This window comes from Epinephelus fuscoguttatus, linkage group LG4 (genome assembly GCF_011397635.1).
Source record: "Epinephelus fuscoguttatus linkage group LG4, E.fuscoguttatus.final_Chr_v1".
Lineage (NCBI taxonomy): Eukaryota > Metazoa > Chordata > Actinopteri > Perciformes > Serranidae > Epinephelus > Epinephelus fuscoguttatus.
In genome coordinates, this window is record NC_064755.1 from 11981791 (window position 1) to 11998588 (window position 16798).

Below are 16798 nucleotides of genomic sequence, written 5' to 3' on the forward strand. Positions count from 1 at the left end.
GAGAAAAATTACCACAAAGAGTCCCAAAGCAACTTCAAAGAGACTGCTTCAAAATATGACTGCTAAGAGACAAAAAGACCACAAAGAGATGCAAAACAGCTGCAACGAGATACACACATGCTCACAATGACTAAACAACTACAAAGAGACAAAAAATGACCACAGAGAGACCCAAAGCAGCTACAAAGGGAATCAAAATGATTGCAAAGAGATGCAAAAAGACCACAAAGAAACACAAAATGACTTAAGAAATACACAAAAAGATGACAAAGAGATGCAAAACAGCTGCAAAGAGACATTCAGATACTACAAATACAAAAAGGGGTTAAACAACCACAAAGAGACACAAAATTACCACAAAAAGATACAAAGCAACTACAAAGACCATCAAAGTGACTGCTAAGAGACACAAAAAAACTACAAAGGGATGCAAAGTATCTACAAAGAGACTAAAAATGACTACAAAGAGATGTGAAACAATCACAGAGAGATGCATAAACTACAACGTCTGTGTGTTTTGCTCCTATGGAGGACAGGTGGTGGGACCTTCTGCATGTCTGTGCCCAGGGTATATTGTCTCAGAATCCACTTATGCTGCCATCCCTTTCCAAAACTGTATTTCTATAGCCTTATATTACCGTTTGACACTCATCACTGTGGCTTTATGGCTGCCTTTTCTTATTTATGGCACTCTAAAATCTGGTAATAATACTTGTCTTTAATTTTTTTTTTAATCTTTATATATTTGTATTTATAATAGTAATGAAGGTTATGGAACTTCCTAATAACTTTCCAGTTTCCCTCTAAACTCAAACAGTAATAATAATAGCTACTTAAAGTAATAACTAAATTAGTCGTAGGGTACATAGACCATAACTTTCTAAGTAGTGAGACTACCATACTAAATAGATTATGTAGCATCGCTTTAACGACGTGTATCTGGCACTTTAAAGCTCCAGTAATAAAGCTGAGATATGTATGAGCGCATGAGAAAAAGATGTGAAATAGCAGGGCAGCGATATCCCTCTGAGCCAATCACGAGAGAGGCCTCGCATGCGGACGGGACTCACAGCCAATCAGTGGAGGCCTTTCCGTGCAGTGGGCGGGTCTTGCTGCCAGAGTTGGGTTAATGTTATACACAGCTGTTTTTTTTCTTGATTTCAAGACTCATGGCAGAATGCAGGGAGCGGAGAACAACATGTTGCACTAAATTCATTCATGGACTCTGAGTGAAAGCTTCGGTAGAGTTTGTGAGTTGTTTTCTCCACAGCGGAGTTTTAATATCTCTGTGTTGTGATGTTATTTCCAGTGGCAGCAGCAGCTTGAGGCCACACTAGTTTGTTTTTAAACTTTAACCCTAGCACAGTCTTGCTAGCGGTTGGGACTTTGTCGCTGGGCTTCCTCGCGCAAGTTTCTGGAAAAGCATGAGGACGGAGGAGCAACTCTACAGGAAGGGATTGTTGTGCCGCTGCGGGACAGGGGAGCGGGTCTTCTCCGATCAAAAAGTCATGATTGAGTGTCTCCTTGAATGGGGTGGTGTGTTTTGATCCTCGCTGCCATCCTGCAAGAAGTGTTTCTGTGCCGTCAGAGGGGGGCAGCGGTCCGACCGGCGGGGAGGGACACGGCGGAGGGACCCCCGGCTGCCGTGCTGAACACAACCCAGACCACCTTGGCTACATGTGAGGCGACTTGGTGAGGTTATGGTTGGGAAAGGCCTGCTGCACCGCCGCCGCTGCTCCACCAACAAAGGAAATAACTGTTACTTCTTTTATTCCACTGCTGTGGCCGCACTGTGTGGAAACAGGCACTGAGAGTGGGGAGTAACACAGCGTCACTTTAGTGGAAGTTGACAAATTTTGACTTTCTGGCCACTCGACATTAGCACTGCCCACGCGCGCCTGCGCAATTACGCACGCACACATACACACGCGCTGCCTTTGTTGTGAAGTTTACTCTCTGTTGAAAGTTTGACATTTTAATCCCAGTTATTGTCTCAACATTCAGCTCAAGTCCAGTGTGAGTGGATGTGTGAGGATGGTGGAGAGCCGGGGCTGTGTCCAGAGGGAGGGGGTGTACCGCTGGTTCTCCTCCCTCACCTCAGCCCAGAGAGCCGAGTTCCTGTGCGGCCTTCTGGACCTCTGTGTCCCCATCGAGCTCCGCTTCCTCGGCTCCTGCCTGGAGGACTTGGCCCGCAAGGACTACCACTCCCTCCGGGATGCTGAGATCAAAGCCAACAACCCCGCCGACCTGTCGGGCCTCACGAACATCACGGACGAGGTGGTGCGCAGCAAGCTGCTGGTGTCCCTCGCCCTGCTCGGCTCGGACAACAGGGAGGCGGCGGGGGTCTTGTACCGGACCCTGACTCACATAGACACGGTGATCAATAACTATGGGCTGGCGCTGAACGACGGGAGGACCGAGGAGCAGTTTCTTTTGTTATTCACCATGGCCTCTCACCACCCGGCCTTCAGCTTCCACCAGAAGCAGGTGCTGAGGCAGCAGCTCAGCCAGATCCAGGACATCCTGCAGGTGAGAGGGATGCTCAAAGCAGGGAGCCAATAGAAAGTCCACAAGGTTACCAGGAGTGAGGAGCAGGGGCCCAGCTGTTAGACAGAATACAGTATCACTGCAAAACAACTGAACCCCTGCTCAGTCATATTTTTGATAAACAATCCTCAGTAATGTGGATATAATGACCAAATGGGTGAAATCAAGTAATAGAACAGATAGTCTGGTGAGTTCAGAAAATTGCATCACTTTACTGTAAAGCAGCCTGTAAAACCAGAAAAAGAAAACACATATGATATTACAGTATCCAAAATCTATACATCGATATCAATATAATATCAGTATATTGCCCAGCCCAACTTTGATGCTTCTACACAAATACAGACTATAACATTGAATCACTTGCCAATTTCTGTGTAGGTGGATAGGTCCGGAACATGTTCTAGTACATACTGTACTGCACTGTACTGTACTGTACCAGGACTTTGTGTCTTGAGAGGAAATGCCACTTTCTCAACATTTAGATGAGCTGACAGAACTTGTCTTTCACAAACACAATTTAACGTCTAAATTCCCTCAGTCAGATGCAAACATGTCTGTTGACTTATAAGTACAAGGGCACAGACTGTATCAGGGGACAAAGGTTAATCATGGTGAAAGAGACTTTTCATGTGTGTACTCGTGTTGCATGGTCCTGTCTTATGGTTGTGAATGGCATTTAAAAAAACAAAACACGCTAACTAGTGAAAGTTGTATCAATGGCTGACTGAGAGCATGCGGTTACCCACTGTTCAAACAAAGAGTGACATGAAAGAGCTCATAAAGCAGGTGAGATGACAGGGCGGTGAACATGCCGCAGGATGTTACCCTGCCATGAATCCTCATCTCTCTGACAAGGTGCCTGCTTCAGGAAAGTAGAATCCCGTAAATTCAGAGCACTGGGCGTTGTTAACCAGCGCCTGGTGCTCTGAGTTATCACCACGTCCGCCCATCCATCAGGCCCCTGGGCACAGGTGAGGCTCTCACCCGCTCGGAGGAAAGGAAAAGTCACCGCAGCAGGTGAAACGCAGACTAATTTCAGGCTTTTCTGAAAGCTGGCAGAGGAAATATGTCACAGATTAGTACAGCACGGTGACATGTTATCTGTACACCAAATTACAAGTGAGGCTGAGTCAATGACAGGCTGCCTGTGAGCACAGCAGACCTCAGTCATGTGTGTGTCAGTGGTGAACAAAGTAAATGACATGCTTGTAGGTGAGAGCTGACAGCCAGCAGGAGTTTGTAATGTTGACCACAGCTGAGGTCAGATTCAAAAGGTAGTCTTTTTAATTGACTAAGCTAAAAGAAGAATTTGCATTTTTGACATGCATCTGTAACAAAGTATAATTTTAAGGCTCACAGCTGCAGTTTTTAATTATATTAAGCTCTGTTGGATTTATCATAAATGCTTAGATACAACCGAAATAACCGGGTTCTGTCCACTGAAGTTTGGGTCCCCTGGTCCTCTTTAACAGCTCAGAAAAGCATACTTATCATTACTGATTTCTTATGAAGTTCTCTAATTTTATGGGAATTACTTAGAAACAGGAATTTAACTGATGGCATGCATCAGACTTCCCCTACAAAAACTTGTGGTACAGATTGTTTCTGTTTGGATTCTCAGCTGTAAAACATTGTTATTACAATGGATCTTTAGAAGCTTTATCTGTGATTGGTGTTGACAGTAATTTTTACACAGTACTACCCCTCCCAAATAAGACTACTTGGAATTCTGTTCATAAGGAATTGACAAGATGTTAGACCTCTCAGGTGGCGTATTGATCCCAAACATAAGTAGAATCACCATGCAGGATAAATTGCTATAATTTATGTAATTAATGTGGGAAAAAAACGAGTACCTATACTTCATGCTCTTTTCTGTATTTTTTCACCTTAATCCAATGTCAGGATTCCCACAGTCACAGAAAACCAGGAAGAGTCATGGAATTTCACAGTCAAATTTCTCAGGCCTGGAAAAGTCAAGGAAATTTGAGATAGGAAAGATATCCTTCCACGTCACGTAACATGATAACAGATTTCTTTTCTGTAGCTATCGACATCTGTAGCTACCATCTATCTTCATGTATATCAGCTAACTGAAATTAGGTTTGAATAGTGAAGCATCTGTTCTGTTTAAAAAACACCAGGCAAGTTTGGCAAGAAAAAAAAAATATTATTGGTCCTTGAAAAGTTTTGAATTTACGTCTATAAAATGTGTGGGAACCCTGATGCAACATTGGAAGCGTTAATATCGCAGCAAACAACTATTTGCTTTGAAAAGTTATAGAGAAGTTATGATGTCCTGAGCAGAGAATGAGTTCATGCTACCTGTGTGTGTTGTAATCCGAGCTTCTCTGTGGTTTGTTCTGGTAAGTCGGTTTGACAGCGTATGCATGTTAGTGCATGTGTTTATCCCACTAGCTCGCTAATTGCCGCTGCTTTGCACTGTGCTCATACAGCATTTACCTCTGATATCAGGACACACACACACACACACTACACAGGAAGTGTAGTGCCCAACGTCCGGTTCCCCCTGTGTAACACCGTTAGCTCTGTCAGCACTGTTGCTGTTGTTTAGTGCTGTTTATGGAGTTGGTACCGTTAGCTGCTCAGCCATCTACGCTCCACACACTCTGAATTTTTCATTGATATGGAGGCCTATTTCCACCAGTGTGATAAAAAAAGATCCTCTAAGTCATTATAGGTCAAAACTTTTTCAAAACAATGACTTATTTATTGCAAAATAATGACTTAGTATCTTCGAATAATGAGAAACAATAGCTTACTGACTTATTATTTTGAGATACTAAGCAATTACTGGCAGAAATGGGCTTCCATACATGGAGCCCCTTTGAAAGAAAAAAGTTGACTTCACAATTATTATTATTTTTACCTGTAGAGAGAGTGAGTGACAGAGTCTCTAAGCGATGAAGAAGCAGCTGCTAACAAGAGATGTGACATCTTACTCTTGCCGGGTTTCTGATTCAGCATCTTACACAACATGCTGGTTGTTCCAGGTGAGCAGGGGAGGAGGAGGAGGAGGAGAGGCTCAAGCAGCAGGCCCCGGCGGGGATCGAGCTGCCGCGTGTTACACTCAGCCACATCACCACTATCACCATCAGACCATGCCCCTGCCACTGGCCTCGTTATCCCCTGCTGCCTGCTCGGTGCTCGATGCCAGTGCTGCCCAACTGCCTCTGTCTTCCTGCCAACCCTGCCACACTCACTGCACCTGCTGGCACAAGGTAAGGGAGCAACACAGGCAGAGTTTATTCGGATGTGTCAGTGTTCATGTACATTTTTAAATTCATCAATACATAAACAAATAGCATTTTATTGATGGGTTATCTGTGGTTGTGGTAGTTTTATCCTTTGTTATTCATGTGTTGTTGTGGCTAAAAGGCCGTTTATCTCTTCAGCTGACTTTGGTTCCAGTAGGGAGTGCATGCAATAGGGTAGCATAATATGCTACCCATACAGCATATTATGCTGTATGAAAGCTTTCATTGGAGTGAATGAGGTTCCATGTATTCACTGATTGTTTAATATATACTTGAGACATTACTACAGACTGAAAGCTTTCTGCAAGTTTGGAATTTGTAGCATGTGTTGTACTTGAAATTCTTTTCATGTATGATAGCAACTATAGCTGTTTTATATCGGGACTGAATCTGCATTTACAGTTTTACATTTTAAAATGAATAATAAGTTCATGCAAAAATACATTGTAACAAAAAATGTATGAAGAAAACATTCATGAAACACTTTTCAGGGGAAGGCTAACTTCAGTATTGTTCAACCTGAATGCATTTTTCCCAATGTTTTTGTGTCTAAGTGACTAATGAAGAAGACAGTTTTTGAAATTCGCCCATTACTGAGTGAGATGAAATGGGCCGCAATGTAATCACTGTGGGCGATAGATCACCATCAATTTATCCCCACTAAAAGTGCTTGTTTTTGCCACTGACAGGCTCAGATTACCCTACAGAACCCTACAGAGATAGGCCATTTTGTTAAAGACTAAAATCTTTTTTATTAGAAACAGCCCAGAAATCGCTATCACCAAACTCACCACACCACATTTAAATAAACAGTAATTTTATTAACGTAAAGCACACTTCATTCAAAGTTGACCAGAGCAAAATAAAACTCACAAAAAGCTGTCTTGGTTCTTCTTTCCACTGTTTTAACAATCACAGCTGTGGTTTGATTGAAATCAACCACACAGTGAAATGTGGTGTGAAAATTTTGCAGGATCTATATGCGCTTAATTTACTCTTTATTCAAATGGTGTCTGGTACTCTTGAACAAAATTGTCAATATCTTCAGGGATCCTTTTTGTAATGTTTTGAGACCCTTAAAATAACAATCTGAGCCTGTCAGTGGCAAAAACAAACATTTTTAGCAGACAAGTATTGGTGCTCAATTGCCCACAGGGATTACATTGTAGCCTCCTTCACTGCTGATGGCTGCAGCAGTGTCCCTAAATACTGGACCAGCTTCAGAAAGTGTTGTTCCCATTAATCACTTAGACACAAAATATGGGAAAACAGGGTCCAGGTTGGAAAAATACCTAAGTTACCCTTTAAGAATCCTACAAATTCAAACACTACTACTGTTGTTAGAAAGCCATGTTTCTGGGAGCAGGCTCTTGTGTTATCTGCATCTCTCGCTCCCCTGGAGGTCATGTGCCAAGAAACATAGTGCGTGCCAGCTGAAGGTGAGAGGAAGACTTCTAGCAAGCATCAGCACAGGTTTTCAAAATATTAAAGATCAGCTTTGCAACCCTACAGAGTGCACAGGTGGGAGGAGAGGAGGCACAAACAGGTGGGAGGTTCATTCAAATGAGGCAGCGCAAAGCAAGTTGTTGGTATTTTGGTAGAAACTGAGTCCTTAGACGTTGGAGTAGAGCAGACGTGTGTTTCTAGTGCAGTGTCACTTTGCTGCCAGTCTGGATATTTAATCAACAACAGCAAACTAAATACTTGCAGCAAATGTGCAGCAATGACAGAGTAATGCTTTAAATATTGTTTAATGTGATAAAACCAGGAAACGTCGGTAGATCAGTCTGCATTTATCTATTAATGAATATGAGTGATTCTTCCAGTATCTGATGTCCACAGCTGCTTCTTACTGTGTCAAAAGCTTCTTCCTCAGTTACTAAAATCCCTGCAGCCATTTGAAGGCAGTGGGACACACATGTTGAAAAATCTGCAGCCTGCACATGACACCAGGCTGCCACAGAATAACCACACACATCTCTACACACATCAGGCTGGTCAATTATAGCTCGGTGCTCTGTTGTTGGAAAATGTAGCTGAGACACAGACTGTTCACCTCAGTCTGTCCCTGCTTCGTTTGTTTTGTTTTGCTATGTCATACATATAACAGAAACTGTAACCCCATAAGCTGTATTTGTGTGAAAGGTGTTAAAGAACATGTTGGAGTACAAACACAACAGTGACATCTTTTCTCAGTTTCCGTTCGTTAGAAATTTATAATTCCCACTAGTTGGAGTAAATGCCTTGATTTCACTTGACTTATCTTAAGCAAGTGGAGCTGGATGTGGAGTTTGAACCATCAACCTTCTCTCCGGTGATGAGCCAAATCCCCGTCATGTGATAAATATGTTGAAATGTGAGGAAATGTACTCCTCTTGTAAAACAAATCTGATTCTGTAGCAACAAGATCAGTGGTCAACCATAAAATGTCCAAATACTGATGATAAAAGAGGCCAGGGAGAAGAAGATTGTAGTTGTTTACAACTAAATGTGGTCCGTCCCTCCGCCTGGATGTTTTGTAATGAAAGGTGGGGATCATAAGGGGAGGGGAGAAGGGGATTTCCCAATGATGCAGGGAAATGAATGGCTCATTAAGCCTCTGTTACGGTAACATCTGGGATCAGATTTCAAAGAGCTGATGAGGCATAATTTAGGCACGAATCAAGACTTTGAGAAATAAGGAAAACAAAGAAACTGATAATCAGTGTGAGCAATATTAATCGAGATGGGAAAAGAAAGTTAAAAAAGCACTGGGTGTTTTGCTCCCGTCTGTGACATAGTCATAGACCCACACACGGAAGCAGGCAGGCATACTGTTTAAACATGTGTGAGCAGTGAGGGGAAAGTACCCAGCTCAGAGAGGAGCGTTTGTATTTAGTGTTTTGTTGCCCTTGGCTCCTGCTTAGTGCAGGTCAGCACATTTCTCTATGCTGAAATCAACCCTCTGTGGTGTGTGTGTGTGTGTCTGTGAGCGTGTGCGTGTGTGTGTGTGTCTCCAGTGAATCCCCAGGAAGTTATAAATGCTCTCACTCTCTCCCTCTCTGTGGCTCTCTTTCCTTCTCTGCTCTGAAGGGAATGACAGGGTTTCATTGTAAACCACAGCAGTCACGTACATTATCTGCTGTACAGTAGAGCAGCTTTACGCCGGGCCTGCTGTCACCTACTGTGGATATATAAAGGTGACACAACAGCTTTTACTCAAGGCTCTAACAGTGTGTGTTGCTACTGTAGCAGGGCTTACATTAGTCAAAATGAAGACAGGCAATAATGCCAAGTGAATCTGTGTTTGGGGATAGATTTTCCTTTAAAGGCCCAGACATGCCAAACCAAATTCAAACAAGTAGTGGCAACGAAGCCAATTGTTGTGTTGCCTCAAGTCGCCCGTGTCTCGGCCAAAAAGTTGAACACACCGCAGACTGCAACTGATGTCCTACTAACTAGGGATGTCCCGATCCAGTTTTTTCACTTCCGATCCGATACTGATATTACAGCCTTGAGTTTTTGCCGATACAGATACCGATCCGATCCAAGCACGTATTATACATATTCACTTATTTTGTTGTCAGTCATGTTAGAAAAGGTTTGATCAAGCGATATTACTCTAACAAGAATGACTACTTAATCGGGTTAGTTAGAATGATCCACAACAGTTGGTATGAGAAACTGACCCATTTATTGTGAACAGGGTTAAATAAACAAACTTTAAACTTGAACATTAACATTAAATAAAAAATATAGCTGGTTTGCTTTGGCTGCTTTGGCCCCTTAATAAATAGAAAATAAATCAACACAAGAAATCTTTAAAATGTCTAACATTGAAATTAAAATAGCAGCAAGACTCCACACACGTGTGCTTTGCCCCCCTAATAAATAAAAAATAGATTAACACCACAAGACATTGTTGACATTTAACAAACAATGCAGCCTTTCCTTTTCAGTTATTTTTGTAGTGTCGGTGCCAGCCTGGTGCTGCTGTTTCCTGGGACCAACAGAGGGGACAAAAAACCACACACAATATTGTACAACTGTTTAAACAAGCAATAGTCCATCCATGGCTCCAATTTCACTAATTGTGCCCAAAACAATGCCACCAGTGCTCTTTACTTAAACAATAAGAGTGTAAACCAAATAAAAATATCACTCTCAAAAAACCAGAGCAGAAAACAAATAATCAGTTAACTAAATTGGCCGCTACTCTTTCTACCCTTCCCTCCATGTGTGTCTGCATGCTGGCCTGGTGGATTGATAGTAAGTGCTGGAGCGGATCGCTGGAATGGACTGCTTGAATTGCGGAGCGCTGGGCTGGCCAGAAAACCTGGATCGGATTCCATGAAAAACTGGATCGGAGTTCTGGGATCGGCATTTTTCCATGCAGTCCGATCCGATGCCGATGCACGTTTTTTGCTAATATCGGCGGCCGATACCGATCCATATATCGGATCGGGACATAACTCTCCATAGCTATTTGTATTCATTGTTCAAAAAGAGAAACTCAAAGACACACAGGACAGATTAAAGAAGCTAGTTAGCCAGTTAGCACCTTAACAATGCAACGCTATGTTGAAAGAACAAAGGATATTTATTGTGCGCTCCCAAACAATAACGCAAATCACAAATTGCGTTATTGCATTCGCAAATAATTGCAAACTGTTTCTGCTAAGATTTCACTGACTAAAAAAGGAAACAAAATATTTCTCAATCGTTTACACGACAGCAGCGTTTTGGGTGCCTGAAAATGCAACGTTTTGAAAATGGGTTCCAGAGTGCAATTTTTTAGTAATGGCACCATCTCCGTTGTCATGTAAACTTGCAATATGCAGTTCCTCTGAAAACGGAGACTTTTCGGACATTCGCACTGCGGTTCCAGTCACTAGGCATGCGCAAGAAAGTCGACTATCACAACAACAATGGCGGACTCCCAAGCTCTGTTTGTGCTGCTCACCCTGTTGAATTATCAACACTTCTCCAGCAAAGTGCAGATTTACTGTAGCAACTCCACCTCGTCATCCATTCAGACAAACGTTTGTGCAGTTGCCATTTTGTTTGTTTATACATCACCACTATGTAGAAGGAAGCGCATGTGCACAGGCGTGCGTTGTTTCATTGCGAAGTCACACCGCCAGCTACTGGCCTGGCATGTATACTGCAGCGTTGTTGGTCATTTTTGTGGATCTGTGTGTACAGCAATTGTTATCAAAATGTTGTCGTCTGAACGCGGAAACTTTTCAAAATGAAAGTGAGAAACGATTCCGTTTTCAGAGGATCATTTTCGTGTAAACATCTGCCAAAAACCAGCCAAATAGCGCCAACTATGAGGGACAATCCGCAAAATAGGATGACAGACGCTCACCAATGTCCCCACATTGACTGACAGCCGACTGTTGGCTTGGTGTGTCAGGATTCTAAGATATTTGTCCTTAACTTTTATTGGTATGACTCTTTAAAGCTGCTCTAACCAATATTTATTATATTAGCAATGGATCAAATGATTACATAAAATGTGCAAGAAGTTACTCCTAGTGGCGACCCACAGAACTGTTATCTGTCTGCAGTTCTGCTAAGCTCTCCAGAGTGTTTTAGCGTCTCATTGTGTGTTGCTTTGGTTCACACAACTTTTTATTGGTTTGCTTTCACAGCTCTCCTCAGCATCAGCAGATGTAGTAGGCAACATTTTAAGATGGAAAAAGCTTTGATAAACCCACTGCACGTCACCTGCCCAGTAGCAAATGACACACAGACAATGTCAATGACTAGCTGGTGAAAACAGTGAAGTATTTAGTAGCTAAAGAGCCAAATATTTGACTACTGGGCTTTGTCCTGTGTTCAGAAATACAGCTATAAATAAATCCTAATGTTCCTCTGTGTCTGTGTAAAACAGTAACTGGCTTGTTCTGCTTCCATCTTTTAGCACAAGTAGCAAAATCACATTGTCAATTAAAAACCCAACACCCTAACCTCAGGAAAATTAGCTGGTGCTACTAGCATCAGCTAATAGGGATCCTATTTGAATAAATAAATTAAAGTTCTTCATGCAAAGGTTTGCTTTAAAAGTAAAATCTGTCACTGATATAAAAGCAAGACTAATCCTGAAACCACTAAATGCACTGAATTGGGCAAGGGTGCATTTTATTGCTATTTATTTATTTATTTTGTATTTTCTTAAAAGAGACTTTGTATTTTAGCATCTAAGCAGTATTTTCATGTTGAAGCTTTAAAGCTGCTTTTTAATAACTTTATGTGCTATTGGGTTATTGCATAATGTTAATCTACAAAGCAATACAGCTGTATCATAAATGTAGTTAAATAAAAAGTGCAGTATTTTTCTGTTAACTACTTTAAAGTAGTAAGACACATAAATACTCATTGTGGTCGAAGTACCTCAAAATTAGTACATTTTAGTAAATGTACTTAGTTACTTTGCACCACTGTGCAGAAAACAGATGGGCCACTGCAGTCAGTTCTTCCTCTTGGATTTTAAGTCAACTTGCATGAGCTTATTTTAACACGAAGCAGCTGGATGCCGAGTCACTCCAGAGGAAAAATAGTTGAATTAAATTTTCTCCAGCAGGATCCAGCAACAGTGCAGTGGTATAAACAACACATACAGTACATCTGTTGGGCCTGTCCAAACCTGCATAATCACTCTATTATATGTGTGCTTTATATACCTATTAAAGCAGTGCCAGTGTCAGAATTAACAGCAGAGTAAAGCTGACTGTTGCAGAGCGGGAGGAGGAGTTGCTGTCAGCACACAGCCTGTGTTTTATAGGTTTCAGTTTTTTTATTGTACGACTGCAGCGTTGAGGGAGATTTGCATGCTGTCCACTTATCTGGAACCTTTCTTAATTTCATTCCCACACTTCTTGTTTTCCTGTTTCTTCCTTGTAATCCTTCCCGCTGATTCATGTTGTTCTCATGAGTGCTGTTTTTACTAAGTGGACTTACAGTATGACACAGTCAGACCCTCCCTCCCCACGCTAACACTCTGCAGACAGAGCTGAGAGTTGGCAGGTTGGGCAGGCAACATGCGGATGTGGCAGTAGCACACTTAATCGTTTTCAGATCTACTGGCCCATGCTGTGCGTGTGTGTACGATTGCAGGCCACAGCACATGTTGGGTTTTCCCTCTGAAAAATGAGAGAGCCGCACATTTATAACTCGAATGCAGTCATTTTATTTGCAATGTCATGAATCAGCTTTTGGAGGGGTTTTTCTGTTGAACTGTATGACAAGTAGTAACCGCTACTTAGAAAGGGGTAAAAGCAAACACACATCATGTTCCAACTGGTTTTTAATGTAGCACTGATTGTATCACAGTAAGTAATACAATGCAGATTTTAGCAGCTACTTAAATTCAGTCTGTGGACAAAAAAAGTTTATTAGTTTTATTGACTTTTTAGTACTTTTTATCCTTCATAGTTTTAGTCTACTTTAGTCAGTGACAGCTAAAAAATGTTTACTCCAGTTTTAGTCGACAGAGTCACAACATTTTAGTCAACTTAGAGTCATTACTACAAGTCAAAATGTTTTTTCTCCTCAAACAAATTCAATTAGGACAAGATTTTGGTATTTGAATTGTTCTGGTTTCCATTTGTAGTCAGTTTGTAGTCCAAGTAGTGTTGACCAAGTCTGAATGGCAGGTAAGAAGTCAATGTGGACCTTGCTTCCAGAGGCTTTTTTGTTGTCAGACAATAGCCGATGGGTTCCGAGATTGCTTCTCTCCTAATTTGTAGCCACGGGGCGTCTCTTTGCCTCCTGTTACTACAGTGCATTGTGTTTTCCTTTCTAACAAATAATAAATAGTTTGCCTCAAGATCTGTTCTGTGTTTGTGACCAAACCTTTTTTGCGTTAAGCCATCATGTTGTTGTCATAAGTTTGGGACATCATCAGCTGTAAAGTTGGGATTCTGGAAATCTGCACACATTCCTTTACCAATACAACCACTGACATTTCTTATGTTTGGACACACAGACTAGACGCTCAAATGGGGGGAAATATTATGCATTTTAAAGGTCCAATCGTGCAACACTAGCATTTTAGTCCCATCTAATCTCATCAGTGAAAACAAAATATACATTGTGTCATAAATTTGTCATAATAGATCTATTTTTAGCACTTTAGCATTTCATCTTGGTCATGGAAAAAGGTCAGTGGCAAACATTTTACATCATAGATTTTGTTAATAAAGTTAACACTGAACTTTAGTAACCAAAATGTTCACTGGACGGTTTAGTCCACATTTGATACATTATATAGAGCATACCTTGCACTGCATTGTAAGATACAGTAAATGATAATATATACCCTTGTTCACATAAAATCTCACTTAAAAATGGAGTCATCGATTCTGGAGGAAGATTGTTGACAGTGTGCTATGGAGTTCAGCAATAGCTTTTCCCCCGTCCTGTGCATGAGCACAAACGCCCCCTGCTGCTGATTGGCTGGAATAGTCCTGTGTGGCTTGGTCCGAGCCACTTTGTTTGTTTCGCACTTACAGAGCCAGGGCTGTGAATAAACACCAGATTTTTCTTTTCAGCTCACACACAGCTGGCGGACCGTAAGGAGATATTTGCTGAATTAGATAAAATTATATTGGATTAGGATCACTGACTGCACCTTTAAGTGATGAACAGATACTGTACACATGTGGCTCACATTAAGTCTGGTTATTTTTAATTTCCTGTTGTGTTCACAACTCATACATTTGCATTAGTGTGACTAATAGTTTACAGTACTGGCTCTGAGTTGAGTAATATTTCATAATTTTATGGGCTCTAGTGGCTCATAAACTATGTTGTTTGTCTTTAAGACTGACAGCCTGTGGTATATGATTACCATGTTAATGTTTCTTTTTAAGTAAAACATACATTAACCTTCAGTTCATGAACAATAGATAATAGATGGGTGATACAAATCTCAATTATACAGATTTGTTTCTCTCCTAAATCTGCTCTAATTTGCAGCATATTTGCAACAAGCTGTAAATACAAAACATACTGTCTTCTTAATTATATTCATAATTCTTATATGGTAAACATTCATCTCTTTGTGTTTGGGGTTGTTGGTCAGACAAAATGAGACATTTGAAAATGTCACCTTGGCCCCTCGGAAATTTTGATGGGCATTTTTTCACAAAGGTAAAACCAAACAATGAGCTGAGAGAAGCTAAAACATTTTGTAGAGTCAAGAATATCTTTAGGTGACAATTATTTGTGGGTTTGTCACTACAGGTGTCAAGACACATGTCTTTGTGCTGTAGCTACCTGTTGTTCATTATTCACAACATGCTGTATTACTTTGTGTTTAGTTGCCTTTGTTCATTTTGTTAAAAGCCAGTGAAAACATAAAAGTAAGAACAAAACATAATGTGGCACTTTTTCCTACTGGTTCGCTCCAAATGAACTGAACCACAGTTGTGAAAGTGCCTGTGGAAAATACTAATTTCAGGTTATAGGAAGTTATAGGAAAGTACGTCCAACACAAACTGAAATTATATCCCAGAAAGACTGTTTTGATAATGAAGATCTTTGGAATTTTTCAAAATTGAATTGTTAAAGCATGACAATAGTTCCTGGACTGGATTGGAAAAGTCTGGTGGGAGATCTGGGATCAGTTTCCAAGGTGTTGCCGAGCAAAGCACGTCAAGCCCAATTTCAATTGTAGCAGCAGTTCGTCCAGCTGTAAAAGGCAGCTTCAGGTTTGTGTTTGGATGTTCCTCCATACAACTGCTCCTCGAGGACGTTGCTAAAAATAAGAGCGCCCTCTGAGTCGACGAGCCTGGTTAAATATTGGTTTGCCCGCGCTGCCAGATCTTTCTCCTCACTTTGTCTTAGCACTGTGCCAGCCCTGGAGAGAGTGCTGCTTAGTGTTTGAGTTTGTTCAAGTAGTGACAGCACAGCTTCAGCGTTACATTCGTATAGATGGTTATTGAATGTTGCCTTGTGTGTGTTTTGTGCCCATGTGGGACTGTGAAGGTTGACAGGAGGGGCAAAATGTGTGGGAGTGTTTCCTTCTGGTCGCATGGGAGCAGACGCAGAATTCACTACATGCGTTTTCGCAGTTGACCCGTCTGTGAGCAACAACATACCACCTTGAGGTCACTGTTATATTGGTACCACACATGCTCCAGTGTGCAAACAAGCTGTACTTGAGGCTGATGAGTTAATGCTGTCCTGTCCTGTGTGTAGTTATCCCTGACCTCTGCTCTGTGGTTTTAACCTCTCTTTTACTGAATGATCTCTCACCCCTGTGCTCCAGAGCCAGACCAGAGAGGCCGGCACAGTCTCAGGGCTGGGCTCAGGGCTCACCATGGGACGACGAGAGCAAGCGGTCAGCCAGGAGCTTACCCCTCCTCACCCAGACCTCCCTCCTCCTCCTCCTCCTCCACCTCCACCACCTCCACCACCTCTTCCACCACCACCTCCACATCTGCCTCCTCTACCTGCTGGGCAGGGCCAGGATGCAGCAGTACCAACCAAAAGCCTCCAGGGAAAAACAGGAAAAGGTGAGCTACTGGGGTTATTACAGAAGCTCTTGTTTTTATATTTTTAAGTTATTTTGTCACTCCCAGAAGAGCACTTATGATGATCCTGTGCTATTTACAGCACATGTAGCCCTCACAGGGTTCGACTTTCACCATGGCTTAATGATTTATGCCAGAAAGTTACTCTGTGACCACTGAGTACCACCTGTAGGTGGTCCGCTGCAGCCACTTAGTGTTATCAGTCTCTCCTGAGAATGAGCCTGCGTGCCTCACTTAGATGACCTGTATAAATAAAGGCCAAAATAAAAAAACGTATACTAAGCCTTCAGAACGCAACGTTACAGTTCCACAAACATCTCAGATCATTTGCACCTTTTAGTTCAACATCCAGGTAAAACATTGAAAGGTACTTGTCGTCAGCTAGGCGGTGCTCAAAAGTAGTGTCGTCCCATCATCCCGGTGACAATAGAAAATGTGTTTGGGGCG

At 41.8% G+C, this 16798-nt stretch overlaps 1 protein-coding gene across 3 annotated transcripts in view; it reads left to right on the plus strand.

Moving 5' to 3' along the window:
• The first annotated feature begins 681 nt into the window (after positions 1 to 681).
• zcchc14 (zinc finger, CCHC domain containing 14) overlaps positions 682 to 16798 on the plus strand; it is a 42098-nt gene continuing 25981 nt past the window's right edge. Inside the window, exons 1-4 of one of the 3 annotated variants that reach the window (XM_049574998.1) lie at positions 682 to 702; positions 2005 to 2529; positions 5565 to 5792; positions 16087 to 16333. In XM_049574998.1, coding sequence (XP_049430955.1) covers positions 2035 to 2529; positions 5565 to 5792; positions 16087 to 16333 — 970 coding nt within the window. In that variant the 5' untranslated portion in view covers positions 682 to 702; positions 2005 to 2034. Of the gene's footprint in view, positions 703 to 1197; positions 2530 to 5564; positions 5793 to 16086; positions 16334 to 16798 lie in introns of those variants that run through there. The other 2 variants (XM_049574999.1, XM_049574997.1) reach the window with 2 other exon arrangements.